General features: G+C 47.1%; 7 protein-coding genes across 7 annotated transcripts; 3 read left to right on the forward strand and 4 right to left on the reverse strand.

Annotated features, from left to right (window-relative positions):
• Positions 1 to 97: 97 nt before the first annotated feature.
• On the forward strand, positions 98 to 2,356 carry FOMMEDRAFT_147380 (N-myristoyl transferase). The gene is made up of 9 exons (XM_007267753.1): positions 98 to 529; positions 581 to 611; positions 668 to 795; positions 855 to 946; positions 1,001 to 1,117; positions 1,174 to 1,344; positions 1,410 to 1,740; positions 1,813 to 2,097; positions 2,154 to 2,356. Exons 1-9 carry the CDS (start codon positions 116 to 118, stop codon positions 2,274 to 2,276), a joined length of 1,692 nt encoding a protein of 563 aa, XP_007267815.1. The 5' UTR covers positions 98 to 115; the 3' UTR covers positions 2,277 to 2,356.
• A 312-nt stretch (positions 2,357 to 2,668) lies between these two features.
• FOMMEDRAFT_21126 (mitochondrial 50S ribosomal protein L3) lies at positions 2,669 to 4,006 on the reverse strand. The gene is made up of 5 exons (XM_007267754.1): positions 3,751 to 4,006; positions 3,483 to 3,684; positions 3,359 to 3,419; positions 3,188 to 3,299; positions 2,669 to 3,117 (listed from the first exon to the last, which is right to left on the reverse strand). The coding sequence occupies exons 1-5, from the start codon at positions 3,985 to 3,987 to the stop codon at positions 2,767 to 2,769; spliced, it is 963 nt and encodes a 320-aa protein (XP_007267816.1). The 5' UTR covers positions 3,988 to 4,006; the 3' UTR covers positions 2,669 to 2,766.
• Positions 4,007 to 5,745: 1,739 nt separating this feature from the next.
• FOMMEDRAFT_109747 (PAP2-domain-containing protein) lies at positions 5,746 to 7,991 on the forward strand. The gene is made up of 11 exons (XM_007267755.1): positions 5,746 to 6,117; positions 6,187 to 6,207; positions 6,282 to 6,347; positions 6,421 to 6,432; positions 6,501 to 6,525; positions 6,582 to 6,690; positions 6,772 to 6,843; positions 6,900 to 7,037; positions 7,105 to 7,181; positions 7,244 to 7,319; positions 7,382 to 7,991. The coding sequence occupies exons 1-11, from the start codon at positions 5,891 to 5,893 to the stop codon at positions 7,906 to 7,908; spliced, it is 1,350 nt and encodes a 449-aa protein (XP_007267817.1). The 5' UTR covers positions 5,746 to 5,890; the 3' UTR covers positions 7,909 to 7,991.
• Positions 7,992 to 8,135: 144 nt separating this feature from the next.
• On the reverse strand, positions 8,136 to 10,187 carry FOMMEDRAFT_109752 (WD40 repeat-like protein; the record flags this gene model as incomplete). The annotated part of the gene is made up of 2 exons (XM_007267756.1): positions 8,136 to 9,334; positions 9,455 to 10,187. 2 exons carry the CDS (start codon positions 10,185 to 10,187, stop codon positions 8,136 to 8,138), a joined length of 1,932 nt encoding a protein of 643 aa, XP_007267818.1.
• Positions 10,188 to 10,505: 318 nt separating this feature from the next.
• FOMMEDRAFT_168866 (uncharacterized protein) lies at positions 10,506 to 13,817 on the reverse strand (the record flags this gene model as incomplete). The annotated part of the gene is made up of 11 exons (XM_007267757.1): positions 10,506 to 12,046; positions 12,096 to 12,227; positions 12,278 to 12,473; positions 12,525 to 12,587; positions 12,642 to 12,776; positions 12,830 to 12,873; positions 12,925 to 13,061; positions 13,114 to 13,243; positions 13,295 to 13,311; positions 13,369 to 13,678; positions 13,763 to 13,817. The coding sequence occupies 11 exons, from the start codon at positions 13,815 to 13,817 to the stop codon at positions 10,506 to 10,508; spliced, it is 2,760 nt and encodes a 919-aa protein (XP_007267819.1).
• A 226-nt stretch (positions 13,818 to 14,043) lies between these two features.
• Positions 14,044 to 14,785, reverse strand: FOMMEDRAFT_168867 (uncharacterized protein; the record flags this gene model as incomplete). The annotated part of the gene is made up of 3 exons (XM_007267758.1): positions 14,645 to 14,785; positions 14,542 to 14,581; positions 14,044 to 14,459 (listed from the first exon to the last, which is right to left on the reverse strand). Exons 1-3 carry the CDS (start codon positions 14,726 to 14,728, stop codon positions 14,044 to 14,046), a joined length of 540 nt encoding a protein of 179 aa, XP_007267820.1. The 5' UTR covers positions 14,729 to 14,785.
• Positions 14,786 to 15,478: 693 nt separating this feature from the next.
• On the forward strand, positions 15,479 to 16,910 carry FOMMEDRAFT_109756 (uncharacterized protein; the record flags this gene model as incomplete). The annotated part of the gene is made up of 7 exons (XM_007267759.1): positions 15,479 to 15,610; positions 15,664 to 15,692; positions 15,759 to 16,022; positions 16,087 to 16,253; positions 16,326 to 16,467; positions 16,530 to 16,613; positions 16,650 to 16,910. The coding sequence occupies exons 1-7, from the start codon at positions 15,541 to 15,543 to the stop codon at positions 16,908 to 16,910; spliced, it is 1,017 nt and encodes a 338-aa protein (XP_007267821.1). The 5' UTR covers positions 15,479 to 15,540.
• Between the last annotated feature and the right edge of the window lie 28 nt (positions 16,911 to 16,938).

The following is a 16,938-nucleotide window of genomic DNA, read 5'->3' on the forward strand; positions in this document are numbered from 1 at the left end:
ATCGTATTATTTTAGAATTTACCACATCTGGAACCTCAGTGCGCGCTAGTTTTTCTAGCAGAGTTCACTGCAACTTACAGTTACAGGTCACGAATCAAGCTTGCATGTGCTCGAAATGACCTCCGACAAGGCGAAAGTCGAAGAAGTACTCGATGCAGTGCAAATCGAAGATGAAGGTCCCAACGAAGTCCATGATTCGGACAGTGATGTAGACGATGGAGCACCGGATACGGTTCATGACGGTCCAGACACACCCGGTGCAGGTTCATCTTCGCAGAGCAAGAAAAAGAAGAAAAAGAAATCGAAAGCAGCGAAATTACTCAACTCTCTGAGGCCTGGACAGAAAGAGATACCTCAGTCGGTCGTGGACAAAGTGATGGAGAGAGTGCGGGAGGAGCATGGCGCAGACGTTGCTGGAGCTGATGAGGAGACTGTTCGGAAGGCACTCGAACATCTGAAGGTAATGGATGTTATACAGGGTAAGGCGGGGGTTGCAGGGAGAGGAAAGAAGGATATGGGGACGCATAAGGCATGTTCTCGCAGATTTATTTTACGCCACGGTGTTGACATAGAAATGTAGTTCTGGGGAACTCAACCAGTGCCTCAACCTGGTACGCATAACATTGTGGATAAATTAAGTCTCAAATATTAAATTCATGGATTTTAGGTGAAGGCCCTCCAATAGAAGATGGGTGGATCGAACCACCCGTTCCCCGTGAACAGGTCCGCCAGGATCCGTTCCCATTACCCAATGAATTTGAATGGATCACCACAGACCTTGACGATCCGAAACAAGTCGGTTTCAACATTCGCTTCCTATACTCGGTTGTACATATTGATCCCTGTGCTTACAGTCCAAGGAAGTCTACGATCTGCTGAGTTTGCACTTCGTAGAAGACGATAACGCTACATTCCGTTTCCAATATCCAGTCGAATTCCTTGAATGGTTCGAATCACTTCCTTGTATCGTATTATCTGCTCTGAGACGAGTTAACTACAGGGCATTAAAACCGCCGGGATACCATAAAGAATGGCATATTGGCGTTCGCGTGAAATCCAACAAGAAACTTGTCGGGTTTATCTCTGCTGTACCGATAACAATACGGGTCCGCGGAAAGTGAGTACATGTCATCGAATTTATAGCCATGACTTAAACTGGTCCCGATTTCTTAGTACATTCCATGCCAGCGAGGTCAACTATCTCTGCGTTCACAAGAAGCTACGATCCAAACGTCTTGCGCCGGTCTTGATCAAGGAAGTTACTCGACAATGTCACCTCAAGGGTATTTTCCAAGCGATTTATACAGGTGGAGTCGTTATACCGACGCCTGTATCTACTTGCAGGTACGTATATGCATCCCTGTATGATAATCCTCAAGTGTTTCAGATACTGATTTATTTTCACCTAGATACTTCCATCGCACAATCAACGTCTCTAAACTGGTTGACGTCGGATTCACCTTCGTTCCACGGAATATGACTCTCGCACGGATGACCCGTCTGCACAGGCTCCCCTCAACGCCACATCTTGTGAACGCAGGCCTGCGTGAGATGCAGGAGAAAGATATCGCACAGGTCGCACAGCTGTACATGCGTTACATGGAGAGGTTCACGATGTTTCCTATTATGTCGCTTGACGAGCTTCGACACCAGTTTTTGAGTGGGATTGGAACTGGACCGGCACCGGAGAATTGGCAGGGGAGGAGGGAGAAGCAGGTCGTTTGGGCTTATGTGATTGAAGTAAGACCCCCCATCCATCCTCTTCTTCTATTAACTGACCTGATTAAAAACCTATTGTTTTCTTTTGTATAGAATCCTGCGACGCATAAAATCACTGACTTCTTCACATTCTACGCTCTCCCCTCCACAATCATGCAAAGCACGAAATACAACCTCCTCGAAGCCGCATACCTCTTTTACTACGCTACGGACGTCGTATTTCAAGACGCCCCCGTTTCGGCTGAGGAAGATGGACGGTTGAAGAGGAGGTTACTGGAACTTGTGACGGATGCACTGATCATTGCGTCCGCCGCGGGCTTTGACGTGTTCAATGCGCTTTCGTTGATGGATAATTATCAATTTTTGACTGATTTGAAGGTGAGAGACGGTTTTGCAACTTTGTTGCGAGGTGATAAGCTGACGCTTCCTGATAGTTTGGACAAGGAGATGGGTTGTTGAACTACTACCTTTACAATTGGCGAACGGCACCTTTAGCAGGGATGAATGAAGCGGGAGGCGTTCCAGCAGGGAAAGGCGTTGGTGTAGTGATGCTATAGCGGTTCATATCCCCAGGCAATAAGAAACACGTTTAAACACGATTAAAAGTATCTGTCAATTAAGCTGTAGATCTCTCAACTATAAATATATATATACTCTACACCAATTTTCTACTCTCTTGGAACAAACGGACTCGTAACGCTCTTACTCGGTGCAACGATCACACTTTTTTTTATTACTTGGGTAAGCTTTCGCCATCTCTTTCGTCCCAGCCGGGAAGGGCAAATCCACCACACTCTTCAGATTCTAGGCTGACTCTCGCCAATAGTTTGGACAAGGGGATGTGTTGTGGATTATTACTTATACAACTGGCGAACAGCTCCGTTAGCTGGAATGAACGAAGCGGGAGGCGTCCCAGCAGGGAAAGGAGTTGGTGCAGTGATGCTATAGTGGTTCATACCAAAGTTGCGATTAAACACGATTAAAAGTATTTGTCAATTAAGCAGTAGATCTCCCAACCACAAATATATCCTCTGCTCTCCGTCTATTCTAATCTCTCGGAGCAAATGGGCTCGTAACACGCTTACTCGGTGCAGCGATCACACTCGCATAAGCCTTGGCCATCTCCTTCGTCCCAGCCGGGAAGGGCAAGTCCACAACACCCTTAGGTAAGACCTTCTCATCTAGACCTTTAGCATAGTTGGCTGCAGCAAGTTGTTGAACGTGTTTCTTGGCGTCACGAATGAGTACGTGTGCGTCGTCTACGCCCGGGACGGCGCCTTTCACAAAGATGAGGTCTAGGGAGGTATCGATACGCACGACTTCTAGGTTTTGTTGAGTTATGCGTTTGCCGCCCATTCGGCCCGCCATTTTCTTGCCTGGCCAGACTCGTCCTGGGTCCTGTCGCGAGAGTAAGCCATGATAATTAAGAAAAGAAAAATTATAATAGTGAGAGCTGAACTGAACTTACCTGGTGACCACCTGTTGCACCGATTTTGCGATGTGAGACGGATACACCGTGACTTGCGCGTAGACCTCGGAAGCCCCATCGTTTCATCCCTCCTTGGAAACCTTTCCCAATACTAAAATACATACTATCTTCCATACGAGTCTTCTGGTAGCAGAAAATATAATTACTTACGAGTTTGCAATTACATCGACATACTGCCCCGGAACGAAATGAAACGCAGAAAGCGCCGTTCCTGCCATCACAAGCGCCATTCAGTACAATTCTCACTACACCAGAATCAAATCCAACCACTCACCAACTGGGACATGAGCATCCGGTGTGACGGGGAACTCCTTCACAATGTACTTCATCGGAACATTCGCCTTTCGGAAATGCCCCCGCATTGCGTTGTCTGTCGTCCGTTCGGGTCTATCCGACGCACCCACTTGTACGGCATGGTACTCTGATTTATCATTGCGGACGGTTTTGATGTTCGCTGTTACTTGGCAGTTCTCCAGCTACGAAGTTGCCCAAAACAAATTACATTAGTCGTACACGGATAAACTGTGTTTAGAGAAACGTACTTGGAGAACCGTCACAGGACACCTTGCACCGTGTTGGTCCCATAATGCTGTCATACCACGCTTACGAGCAATAAGACCCGTTCGTACGGAATGTGGTGTCCATTTGCTCGGTGGTGAGGATGTAGATGAAGTTGTTTGAGCCTCAGTAGCCTGAGCAATGCCAGAGGAATGGAGCCATCTTCGTGCCGTTGAAGAGAATTGTGTACGTTTCAATGCATTTTGAAGGAGTTCTAGCATTGCTAGGATTTAAGGGATATAGAAGAGTGAGCAAGCCTGCCCAGTGCCAGTCAAGACGAGAGGAAATATTGTGAGAATAGATTGCCATAGACGCGTAAAGCCAGAGCACGTGCATCGCTGACCTAAGCGTCCTTGAACTGAACAATTCACGAGCACTCAGCACAGGCGCTGAGGTAGATCTATTGCCCTCACAAATCCCGTCTTTGAAGAGAGAGATATTAAGCTTTTGCGTGATGAATGGTGTAGACGAATACGCAGTATCTGCGGATTTTGAATGGTCTCCAGGTGGGTTTGTTTTCATCTCGTTCATTGGAGATTAAGTACTCATCTAACTGTTCTTGAGATGGCAGAATACGATCAAGTCCTTGAAACTCTCGCAAACTCAGATTATGTCGAGTGAGGCCTGGAATGTATGCGCGATGAATTTCGTGATTTCTGACAAGTCATGATAATGCAGACAAGATTGGGATAAACTTCGTGATATGATCAAGCATAAGCTCAACGAGGTAAGCTTCATACGATCTTTCATTACGGATTCTAATTGCAGGAGGATAGAATATTTCTTCGTATCTATCAGATCCACCTCCACCGCCTCCTCCAGAATACCCAGCACCATCCGAGCCGCCAACGAACTCGCCGGAATCGGCATCAACAACGACAACGCTCTCCCCGAAGCCATTCCCAACTACTGGTGTGAAGTTTCCTCCGTTCCCAAAACGCGAGGAGAATCAGTACATCCGGAATGAATTCAACTCATATGGTCCCCCGAAGAAGGTACTGACGGAAGAGGAGGCGAAGGAGATGTATAAGGGTATTTGCAAGTTGTTGCACGAATTCGAAGGGTTTGTCTACTCTAGCTGATTGCTAGAAGCGTGAGACTGAGATTTATTTAGACATCCACCATTTACGATTCAGCGTGTATGTGAACTCGCAGTCCATCCGCGAGTACACTTCAAATATGCTGGGAAGTACTTACGAGCCGTCGAACGTGCCCTACTCGTCACATCTACCATCGATGCGTTCCCTGTAATAAAACCCGAAGACAACGAAGCCACGTCTTCACCATTCATGTCAATTGGATCACTGAAAGAAGCAACAACACCACTCTTCTCGCCTATCCCATTCCTGCACGAAGATGCGCGGCGAAGTAGGAGCAGAAGCCCACCTATGAGTCCGTTAAACCTTGCGACAACACGTCCGTTAAGTCCGACTGCAGAGCCTCTTCAACTAAGTGCTGCGGGAACAGAACCGGGTACCGTTACGGTCGAGGGACCTGCAATTGGACTTGTGGATGAACTGGATGATCCCAGACCCGGACATTTATCCGAGCATCCGACTGCACTCACAGCCACTACGACTACGTCGTCCGACTCTGCGAGTACAAGCGCAAGTACGAGTGCAACTCCCTCGAATCAGGAGGCATCATCGTCTTCTGCTGCACCCAAGCCAAAACCAATGTTCGGAGGGTCGTTGAGTGAACGATTCGTGAAAGCTTCTAGCACGGAAATGGGAGCAAAAACAGAAGGAGAGGCTCCACATGCTGTTGCTACTGCGGAAGAATCGAAAGACGCTGAGGCGATGACGGTTGATGAAACCGATGCCGACAAGGAGAACGTGCCCAAATCTTAATAATTTCTCAACTCTATAGAAAAATCTATTTCCGTGTTCAATGCCATTTGTCACACTTGTAAGGTTCTTTATATATTTTCTTGTCAATGCTACATCAATGCTGTTGGTCGTTTACGTATGGTAAAAACTGCGAAATAAGCAGTCACACGAGCAGAAAAGCACAGGAAGCGAAAATAGTCTTGGAGAGGAGTGGAAGGGAGCTAGCGTCTCGCTTGGCTTGCAACGCCGCGCCTCTCGATTATTCGCAAACAACATAGCATGTCTTGGTCAGGTCATGTCTTCCCCACCCTCCTTTCACTACAACGACCACCCCTCGCCTCCTAAGATTATTCGCACTCTCGAGGGTGCTACTACTAATATCGAGAGAAGTAATTTAAACGATAACGACGACGACATGGCTTGGTTTACGATTCGGAGTAACCAAGGATTCGCGCCGCCACCACGCTCAAAGATGTCGCGGAAACGACGATTAGCACTCTTGAGGAGTTATCTCCCTGATTGGTGTGTTCTCTCCTTTCGTCCTCCTACTGCCTTGCCTCATATTCTTTTGTGTTTTGTTTTTATTTGTAGGATTCTTTGCATCGTACTTGCGTGAGTTTGCGAATGACATATTTGGTGCCGTGTTGTGTGTGCTGACAGGGTAATATTGGTGTTGACGTTTGCAGTGCGGTGTTCTTCTCGTTAGATAAGGTACCCGGGTTTAGACGGGAGTTCTCTATTGAGGATCCTACGTACGTACCGCCTAGCTTCCATATGCATGTTGGACGATGTTAATTGATTACTTTCGTGGTCTATACGTCACAGGTTACGATTCCCGTGAGTCTCAGCCGATTCCCACTCCCTCACATTTTACCGTTTCGTGCTGAAGAACGCTTGTTTGCTAGCTTTGCCGTACATGAACGAGTACCTGTACGTGTCATATCTATCATCATTCATAAATAAAACCACTGATTACCGTTATGAAGCCAATAGCGCTTTACTTCATAGCCATCGTCGCACCATTCGTAATACAGATTATAGTTAACGTAATAACCATCCGATCATTATGGGACTTTCATAACGGTACACTTGGTCGTGCGTCTACCCCTCCTCTCCTTGGTCGGAATTGATTATCTTGATGTTCTGATGTTTGATATTCGATATTGTGTGGCGCAGTGCTGCTCGGATTAACTCTTACGGGAGCTATAACTCAATTTACGAAAATTACTGTTGGTCGACCTCGTCCAGGTATGCTACTACCTTCCATAGTGATAGGGATAATTACTGATTGATATGCTGGATAGACGTTATTTCGAGGTGTCAGCCACCCTCTGGAATAGTCAATCCGGAGTACGGGCTCGTATCGAGTGCGATCTGTACTCAGACGGACGTAGGTATTTTGCGTGACGGATGGAGGAGTTTTCCAAGTGGACATTCAAGTCGTACGTTTCGCCATTGTTTCCTCTGAAGTAAGGGTGAAAGGATGCGATTGAACGATGACTATTACAGTGTCGTTCGCTGGACTAGGTTTCCTGTCATTTTATTTGGCTGGGAAGTTACATCTCTTTGACGAGAATGGCCATACCGTAAGTTACAACACATGTTCTGCTCCACTTCCAGTGTTGATGTTTGTGATATATTACTTTAGACAAAAGCATGGATCTCGTTAACTCCCCTTTCCGGAGCTGCACTCGTGGCCATCTCACGAACGATGGACTATCGCCGTACGTATCTCAAAGTTCCCAGCGCATATACCGACTTGACATCCTTTTCACATTCGATGCAGACCATTGGCAAGACGTCCTCGTAGGCTCGATCCTAGGACTCGTTATGTCTTTCTTCGCATACAGACAATACTACCCTCCGCTCGGCTCACCACGCGCACATAAGCCCTTCTCTCCACGTATCAAACGCGAACGCACTGCAGATGAGAACGAGAGTACTCCGTCAGACGAGTCGAATGCACCTATTTTGCCTACGCTTCGACCTGGATTTAGCGGTGGTAGTTTGAGGGGGAGTAAGGACAATATAGGAGGAGGTACGGGAGCGGGAGTGGGAAGGAATAGTGAGGAAGTGTTGACCCACCCTGCTGTTCCGCATATGCATATTATGCACGGCGAACATATGCGCGGACCATCGGATTCGTATACGCAGTATGGGATGTATCGTGACGATGAGGGCGTTGAGGATTTACAGCAACAACAGCAACGAGCGAACCTCCCGAACCCAGGAGGGCTGGACGAACAAGGTAAGGGAAGACATATGAGAGATGTTTCGGACGACGTGGAGATGGGTGGGGTTGGAATGCGATGATCTTGGGCGCTCCTCTTTTCCGTTTGATAGAACCATACATTTTGTTTGCTTGCTTGGCACCTGGAAAATACATAGGTATTAATGGTTGGATCTTTTGTTTGTTCAAGTAACATGGATGGCTTCCAATGCAGACTTGTTAGATCGACTGCTAGAAAGATACTAAATATGTATTGATATAACAACTAAATAACAACCATACATACATTGGGAAACTACAAAGGCTACAGTCATTTGCGAATCAATACATTAGTCCATGCAATTCCGTGACATAATCGTTGCCAATCCATCTTCGGGGGCGAAGCATAGCGTGGTATGCAACGCATGCTCATGTCGCATATGCTATTCCGATACCTACGAGGAACCCACAATATTAGCTCACCTTCCAGAGTGCGAATCCATCCGTCATTCGCAATATGTGGTGGGGTAGGCAGAAGGGATAGAACAGTATCTCCATTCACAGAGTCAGAGCTTACATATTTACCGTCTTCAGAGAATCCATACGGAAGCGTCCGGGTAGTACACAAGTTGGCGGTTGAGATACAGTTCAAAAGGTCCCAGATGCGGACTGTTTTGTCGTTGGACCCGGAAGCGATGTATCGTCCGTCGGGTGAATATACTACGCGGTTGACCAAGTTTCCATGGCCGCGCAGGGGTTTACTAACTGGGTGGCCGTTCCTGGCATCCCAGATGCGAATCGTTTTGTCCGAAGAACCCGAGACGATGTACAGTCCGTCCAGGGAATACGCTACACAGTCGATTAACCCTTCATGACCGCACAGGGGTTCACTAATGGGGTCACCGCTCCTGGCATCCCAAATGCGAATCGTTTTGTCCCAAGACCCTGAGACGATGTGCCGTCCGTCCGGAGAATACGCCAAACTAGAGACCCAACCTTCATGGCCACGTAGGGGTTCACCAACAGGATCACCGCTTTTGGCATCCCAGATACGAATTGTTGTGTCGTCAGACCCTGAGACGATGTACCGTCCGTCCGGAGAACACACTACACAAGTGACCGTGTCTTCATGACCGCTCAGTAGCCTTCCGATAGGTTTGCCGCTCACAGCGTCCCTAATGCAAATTGTTTCCCCCCAAATCCCAGAGCCAGAGACAATGTGCCGATCGTCTGGGAAATATGCCACACAAGTGACATTGTCTTCATGGTCGTGCAGGTGCTCACTAATGAGCTGACCACTCCTGACATCCCAGATGCGGACTGTTTTATCGTCAGACCCTGAAACAATGTGCAATCCATCTGGAGAATATGCTACACTACTAACCCAGTCTTTATGGCCGCGCAGGGGGTCACCAATCGCATCACCCGTCCTGGCGTCCCAAATGCGGATCGTTTTATCGTCAGACCCTGAAACAATGTGCAGTCCATCAGGAGAATATGCTACACAGCTGACATTGTCTACATGACCGCCTAGGGGGTCACCAATGACGCTATCGACATTCCAGATGTGAAGTGAATCGGTGCGTCGAGCAGAAGAAACCACGGTACGCCCATCTGGAGAAAATGCCACAAGCCAGACATCCTCATCACTATGCGAGAGATCACCAACGAAGCCACCGCTCTGAGCATCCCAGATCCGGATTGCTCCATCTTGAGACATAGAGACGATGTACTGTCCGTCCGGTGAATACACTACGCAATTGACCCAGCATTCATGACCAGGCAGGGTTCTGCCAATGGGATCACTGCCCTGAGCATCCCAGATACATAGTGCCCCGTCATCAGACCCAGAGACAAAGTGCTGTCCGTCCGAAGAAAACGCTCCGCAAGAAGTTTCTGTGCCAAGCTTCTGCACAATTTTGCCAATGGCATTACCATTTCTGGTGTCCCATATACGGATTGTTTTATCGTCGCAAGACGCAGAGAGAATGTGGCATCGGTCCGAAGAGTATGACACGCAAGAGACCGAGCCTTCATGGCCGCGCAGGGGTTCACCAATAGAGTCACCGGTCTCGGCATCCCAGATGCGAATTGTTCTATCTTTAGACCCAGAGACAAAGCGCAGTCCGTCCGAAGAGTATGTCACACAAATGACCGACCTTTCATGGCCGCGCAGGGGTTCACCAATAGGGTCACCAGTCTCAGCATCCCACATTTGGATTGTTCCGTCCCCAGACCCCGAGACGATGTGCCGTCCGTCCGGAGAATACGCTACACATCCGACCCGGCATTCATGGCCGTGCAGAAATTCACGAAATAATGCACCGCTTTGAGCCTCCAATATGCATATTCCTCCATCTTCACACCCAAACACAATATGCATTCCGTCCGGAGAATAAGTAATGGATGTCGCGTGTGCGTACGTGTCTACTATGATAACACTGTCTGGCCAATGCTTGTCAGCCCCTTGTAGAATACAGTGCCAACTGTTGAATTTTGAAGACAATGATTTTCCAATCATAGACTCTATTGGCACCCATAATGTAGCTGAAATGTAAATGTGAGGTGTACTACAGGAAATAGGTTCCTCAAATGCCTGTAAAAACAAAAACAGTTGTGAAGTAAACTTCTGGAGCTGGTAGTCTGTGCCCAGGTGCTGTAACTATAATCAGTAATGACCAATTAATAGAGGGATTAATAGCTAGACCTTGAGAACGGCAGGAATCTTCCGAAGCATGCTTTTCGCCAGCCAGAGTCTACCCATAAGGCTCAGAACTTCTAGCCAAAACAATGACACTTCCGAGCATAAAAGGCACTGCAGCTTGCTCCGCAGCTGGTGTTCGGCAGTCTGCACATTGGACAGATGACTCATCCAGTACACACAGCTATACTGAAGCGAGTCCGGGATGCAGCGTTTGATACGCTCGTGAAGATTGACGACATCGGCATTCGGAAGATACGACGTTTCCAAGTTACATATATTGAACTTGAGTCCACTCAACATGATCTCCAAGCATTGTCTCGCCATATTCAAATCCAGCTCCGTTGAAGCCGTCCAAAACTGTCCAGATCTGTTCTTGCTCCCAATAAAATCGAGAAACGATGGATGACAAACACGGATAGCACCGGTCTCAGTGTCCTCGTACAGTACCGACCTAAGATACCCAATTAAGGCCTTCACTTCATTTTGCTTGGCGTTAAGACCAGAGGGTAAGAAGGCATATAAAGCCTCGGAGGGAAGCGGCCTATTCCTCGAGATGACGAAGACGAGGCCGACAATCCATTTGATCGCATTCTCACGGTCAGCCGAGCCGAGGGCGGCACCTTGAAGTACCCGAAGATATATGCCATCAAGGTTCTCCTCAGAATTGGATGCGTTAGAATCTGAGGCGATTATCTGCTGCAATAACCCGACCTTCCCAAATGCCGTTATGCTGAGATGTTTTAAAACGGTGGAAATCCATATAAAATGCCCTGCGGCTCGTCGCACAAGTGCGGCTATCTGAGATGGGTGGGCGTCCGGAAGTTCGTCATTGGACATAAATTGGCTTTGGGTGAAGTGAAAGATGTCTTCATTGGTCGTCATCCTAAACAAATCACAAGACGCCACGAGCGATCCGCATCGCATCATCCGTCGTTCAATACCCGGGATCGGGCGACTGGTGACAATGAGTCTAAGCCAGGGTGTGGACCGAGCCATTGAAATTAGGTATGATGCCACCGTCTCATTTTCTTCGCACTCGTCGAGAGCATCGATAACGATGATGGCGTTAGGCCCTGGCTCTGGCACTTCGGGAGCCGTTGAAAGAGGATCTAAAAGTAAGTCCTTGAACTGGGTCGAAAGCGGCTTATCCACGACGACAGGCTCCTCCTTCAACTGCTGTAAGAGCTTCTTTCTGAACGAACTTCTTGACCTAGCAAGGAAATACGCCAAAGAACAAATCAGTCGAGCTGGGCTACGCCGTTCAGGGATGTCCCTCTTGCAGAAGAAAGACCCGGATAATGCCTTGTCCAGGCCACTTGCCACAGACACTGCGACAGAGCTCTTCCCACATCCCGCCACTCCATAGATCCAGTACAGTCGCTGCGAATGATTCTCTGAGAAGATCCATTGCTTGATATCACGTATAACAGTCTCCCTTGTACCTGGCAAACAAGCCCGGTCTGGATCAAACGCACTGTTAACTGGAGGCCGTAAGCATTTCAGAGCAGTATTATCTGCCTCTGAAATTTGTTGATTGCCTGAGAATCATGTTAAATATGTGGCCTCTCCACAGTTCCGAGGACTTACGAATTGCCGATGCTACTCCCAGTATGTTACTCTGCATACCAAGATTCAGTTTGCTTAACAGATTCTCTAATCGGTCCTTGATCTGTCGAATTTCATCGCCTTTGGGCTTATACCAGTTCGAGAGAATAAATTCTATGCAGACGAGGTCAGTACAGTGTGAACGAAGAAACCGAGGGTCTCACTTGTGCGTGGCTTGGATGCATACTCCTTTAAATTTCCTGCCAAGTCTATGACGAAGTCAAAGAACGTCTGTATAACCATCTGGACTTCCTTGTCTGTGACGCGTTCAATAACAAGTTCCACTATGGGAAGAAGCTCTGAAACGTTTTCCATGAGCGATACGAGCTCCGTATGAAATGAGGGAATGTCTCGAAATCTCTGAAGACATGTGTCAGTAACAGTCGAGTATTGTTAAAGAAACAACTGGACCTTAATTACTTCGGTGAGAATCGAAGCACCCATTGAGGCACCAGCCTTCGCGTGCGGATTCAGCTTATCATTACTCTTGTCAGCATACCTACACAACCGATAATTTTATGCACTCACTTCGGATGCACCAATACCTAACTTCACTACAAGCTCACATACCCAGAACAACCTATCAAGTTTCCTGAGCATGGAAACTTTCGATCCAAGTGCACTAACAGTCCCTGGGACCAATAAACGTGCAACATTGAGGTCCTTTTGAGCATGCAATGAGATACCAACTACATCACTAGTTGGCAACAACGTACTGATTTTCGTTCCCCGATTATTAGCCTAATGTGTGATTCCCTCCCTAAGAAAACAATCAATGACCTGCACAATGTCTCGTAGCACACAGCAGTACCTTTGTACAATATTGTCATGTTCAGTCCAAACTCTTCTGAGCTGAGGTCCAAACCAACCTCGTCAACTAATTTTTGCGAGCCAATGCCCTTCAAGGAGTGAATTGAGAGAACCGCCTTGGTGTCAGACCTCATATATCTGAATGAAGAGGATAGTGTCAATAGCACAATGAGTAATCACAGCCACATACACGTCACAATCCCAATGCAGCGATCGTTCTTCTTTGAATGTGTCTGATTCGTATCTGAACGTCGACCCGTGCACGACCTCAATCTTCACTTTGGGATATAGACGCGTACATATGAACTGGACGTTGATAGCTATACATAGAATTGTTAGGAACGACGCGCAAAAGTATGGAACTTGAGTACCTTTTAAGTGAAGATATCTATAAGTAGATTAGTACAACATTCATGATGCAGTAAAACTGGATGTTCCGACTGACCTGCCATCATTACCAGTTGGCAGAGCAATCCAAGGCGGCTGGTTGTGCAGAGACATATCAAGGAGTGAAGAGGGAACGCTGAGAGGGCTGCACGTACGAATACGCCTGTATATACTCCCGGATAAGTTGTTCAGTTCCTTCATCATCCAGTGTTGAAGAACCTGCATCTTCTCCGACTTTGTCAACCAAATACACAGCCTTCCAGCGCTTTGTTGGTCATATCCATAGGCTTTATCCCGTAAAAGATTATTGTCGTATGATAGTCCATCAAGACCAGCATGTGAAGTGGTTCCATCAAGCAAGTAACGTACTGCGGACACGAAATTGGCGCTACATGAGGCAAAGCAGTGAAATGAACTTTATATCGAGTTGAAAACGTTGTTGTAGCTCGCACGATTACTCCCAGCGTCTATATCAGCGCATGATACAGTGCATCGCATGCTGGACATGGGTTCATCCTTAACGAAAAATCATCTTGAACATTCAATATATCTCATAAGGATGAAGATAATGGTAAGGTCCGAACGATCCAAATAATGAGATACGTAATCCAATTGTGCCGAAAGCGTCGTTCAAATTATCGGGTAGGGTCTCGGAGAAATAGCAAGCGGTGTGTCGAAAAGCATCACGAGTAGTTCTTCTTTATACGCTCGAGCATTGCTTCTACCCTGATTTTCATATTCGGTTATCCGCCTCTCGTATTCCCACCCGGACTCCTTCGTCCTCCTGGCAAGAATCTACCTCATTCCTGTGTATTATTTCGTTCAGTGTTGGAGGAATGAGGTCGTTTGGGAGAAGCGTTAACGACTTTTTTTTGTTGGTGTAGAGGATTGGATTTGTAAGTGTAGAGGATTGTGGGGAGAGATGGCTGAGTGTCTGCGTCCTCATGCCGAGCGTCTTCATCCGTAGATCCCCAATTGCCTGAAGTTTTGGACGTCGAACGGAGAGGTCCCTTTTTCTTTTCTTTGGTACTGGTTCTAGTCCTGAACTTCCATCTTCATCCGAACACGTGTACTCTTCAGGCCGTACCCTGCTTTGTCGAGTCCTGTCCTCGTTCTCGTCACTCGCCGACACAACAACATCTTCCAACTCTGCCACCAAAGTATGTAGAACTCATCAACTTTGGCCATCCGAAATCAGGTCCTTCCCTCTGTTTTTGAGCCTTCTACTGACTTCTGAGTTTCTTCTCCTCAATCCATGATTTTTTCAAGTTCTGCGCCACATAAACGAATAGTCAATAAAATTGAAGTTGAATAGGGAAGTGCCAGAACGTCACCTTTATCCTTTGGCGAATGTCTGAACGGTGGTGGCTGTTTCCGCTTCTTCTTCTCTTACATGGCGGTACTATTCGTATAACCATCACTGCCTCGGCGCGACTTACTAATTGACATTTAGTGACACAAAGAGAAGAATTGCAGTGCAAGCGCTAGTAAGACGAGGCATAAGTAAGAAGAATGGATCGTCGTGCTTGCTAAATTAGTTGCCCCACGCATGAGTGCTGGTCCCTTTTTGGATTGTTGACTTCCTTGAGAATAACTTTCTAGTAGAGATAGACTGGGTTATGTATAAATGTCTGGTTGACAAGTGTATTCCTTTTTATTTTGTATTGTATAGTGTCTCTAGAATGTGTACAGTTGGAATTGGAAATGCACAGCTAGATAATGAGGATCCAATTCCAGTGAGGAAATCAAGGCAGGGACTGTAAAGACACAATGAAGCTAGTCTTGAATGAATAGTGGTCGTGCTGTGCATATGCTAGACTCTGCCCAGCCCAGGCAAATCAGAAGCTGTATAGAGACTAATAGACTATAATCCTACTGTGTAACTATTTTCAAACAAAAATTAGACAAAGTATAATCTCATAGATGAAAAATGCAATAAATATTGTGCACCTAAGTGCATTCCACTCTGAAAAGCGTGTCATCCTTGTGCAGGGGCCATGCTAATCTTCTCTGTATCGTTCCAATTTTTTCGTATGTCACCCCGAAGGGGACAATCTTTGTTAGTGGAGAAATGAGGGTGCCACGTTGGATTTGCGTTTTTGTGAATCGCCGGAGCACTTGATGACTAATACCTGTGAGTGATCGACGTGAGGTCGAGCACTTTCTTTCAACTTGACCACTCCCACTTTATTCACAAACACCTGTATAACCAGAGCTGTAAAAATACACGATGCCGCCAAAAGCAGATATTAATAAAGCTGGTTGGGAACAGAGCGAGTTTCCTATTCTCTGTGAAACTTGTGCGTTGGCTCGTTTCTTTTGAGGTTGAACGGGACTAACTGACATGATGCAGGTTTGGGCGACAATGCTTTCGTTCGAATGGTACGTCTTTCTCTCTCCCCTACTCTTCACACCATAGTATCTTACCTAACTTCCCCTTGCTTCTAGTCCAAACAAGAATTTGGACGTTCATGCGGCACCTGCGCTCGCCCCTTCACCGTCTTCCGGTGGAACCCTGGCGCAGGCATGCGTTTCAAAACAACGGTTGTCTGTCAAACCTGCGCGAAAATCAAGAACGTCTGCCAGACTTGTTTACTCGACTTAGAGTATGGGCTACCAACGCAGGTTCGGGATGCGGCGTTGGCGATTAAGAGCGCTGCGCCGAGTAGTGATATTAATAGGGAGTATTTTGCGCAGAATATGGATGGGAAGGTGAGCTACTTTGTTCTCTTTACGTGGAGGCCTTCGATGATACTTACGATTTGCGAACGGGTAGTTGGAAGGAAACAAATCTTTGCTTGACTCCGGGAGAGCACATTCAGCGGGGAAAGAGATGTTGAAACAACTAGCACGGACGGATCCTTATTACAAACGGAATCGACCTAAGGTATGCTCGTTCTTCGTGAAGGGTGATTGTAATAGGGGAACCGAATGCCCTTATCGGTACGTCTATCTCTCTTTTGCGTTACTCAAGAGCTTTTGTTCTGTGATGTTAATTTCGACTGTTGGCTGCAGACATGAGATGCCAGAGGATAACGAACTGTCAAAGCAGAATATGCAAGATCGGTATCATGGACGGAATGACCCTGTTGCGCGTAAGATCTTTACAGAGCATGCGAAGACGCAAGGACTCGAACCTCCGGAAGATGAATCAATCGTACGTTCTCGTCTTTTCTCTTTTCTCTCTTTTCCTCTCGACTAATTATTATTCCGCGTTAGACTTCCCTCTTCCTATCTTCCCTCCCGCAAAACGCAACCGAACAGTCCATCCGAACACACGTCGTCCAAACTCTCCCTCCTTCCGTCCTCTCCTCTTCCTCATCAACAGGGACAGGAGAGACGAACCCGGCAACTGTGATCCGCAGTGTAGTGTACGTCGCAAAGTCGAGATGTGCATTTGTGAATTTCACGAGTCGCGCGGCGGCGGAAAGGGCAGCAGAAGTATGGTCGAATGGATTGGAAATTGATGGTGTGATGGTTGGAATTAAGTGGGGAAGGAGTAGAGCTAAACCAGGTGCATCGGACGGTGGTAGTGGTAGTGGGACTAGTACGCCTTCTGTACCTGCTGCTAGTGCTACGGCTGCGGCTTCTACTGCTTGATTCCACCTTCTCTCTTTTGTTATGTTGT

Source organism: Fomitiporia mediterranea, assembly GCF_000271605.1.
Source record: "Fomitiporia mediterranea MF3/22 unplaced genomic scaffold FOMMEscaffold_7, whole genome shotgun sequence".
NCBI classification, from domain to species: Eukaryota; Fungi; Basidiomycota; class Agaricomycetes; order Hymenochaetales; family Hymenochaetaceae; genus Fomitiporia; species Fomitiporia mediterranea.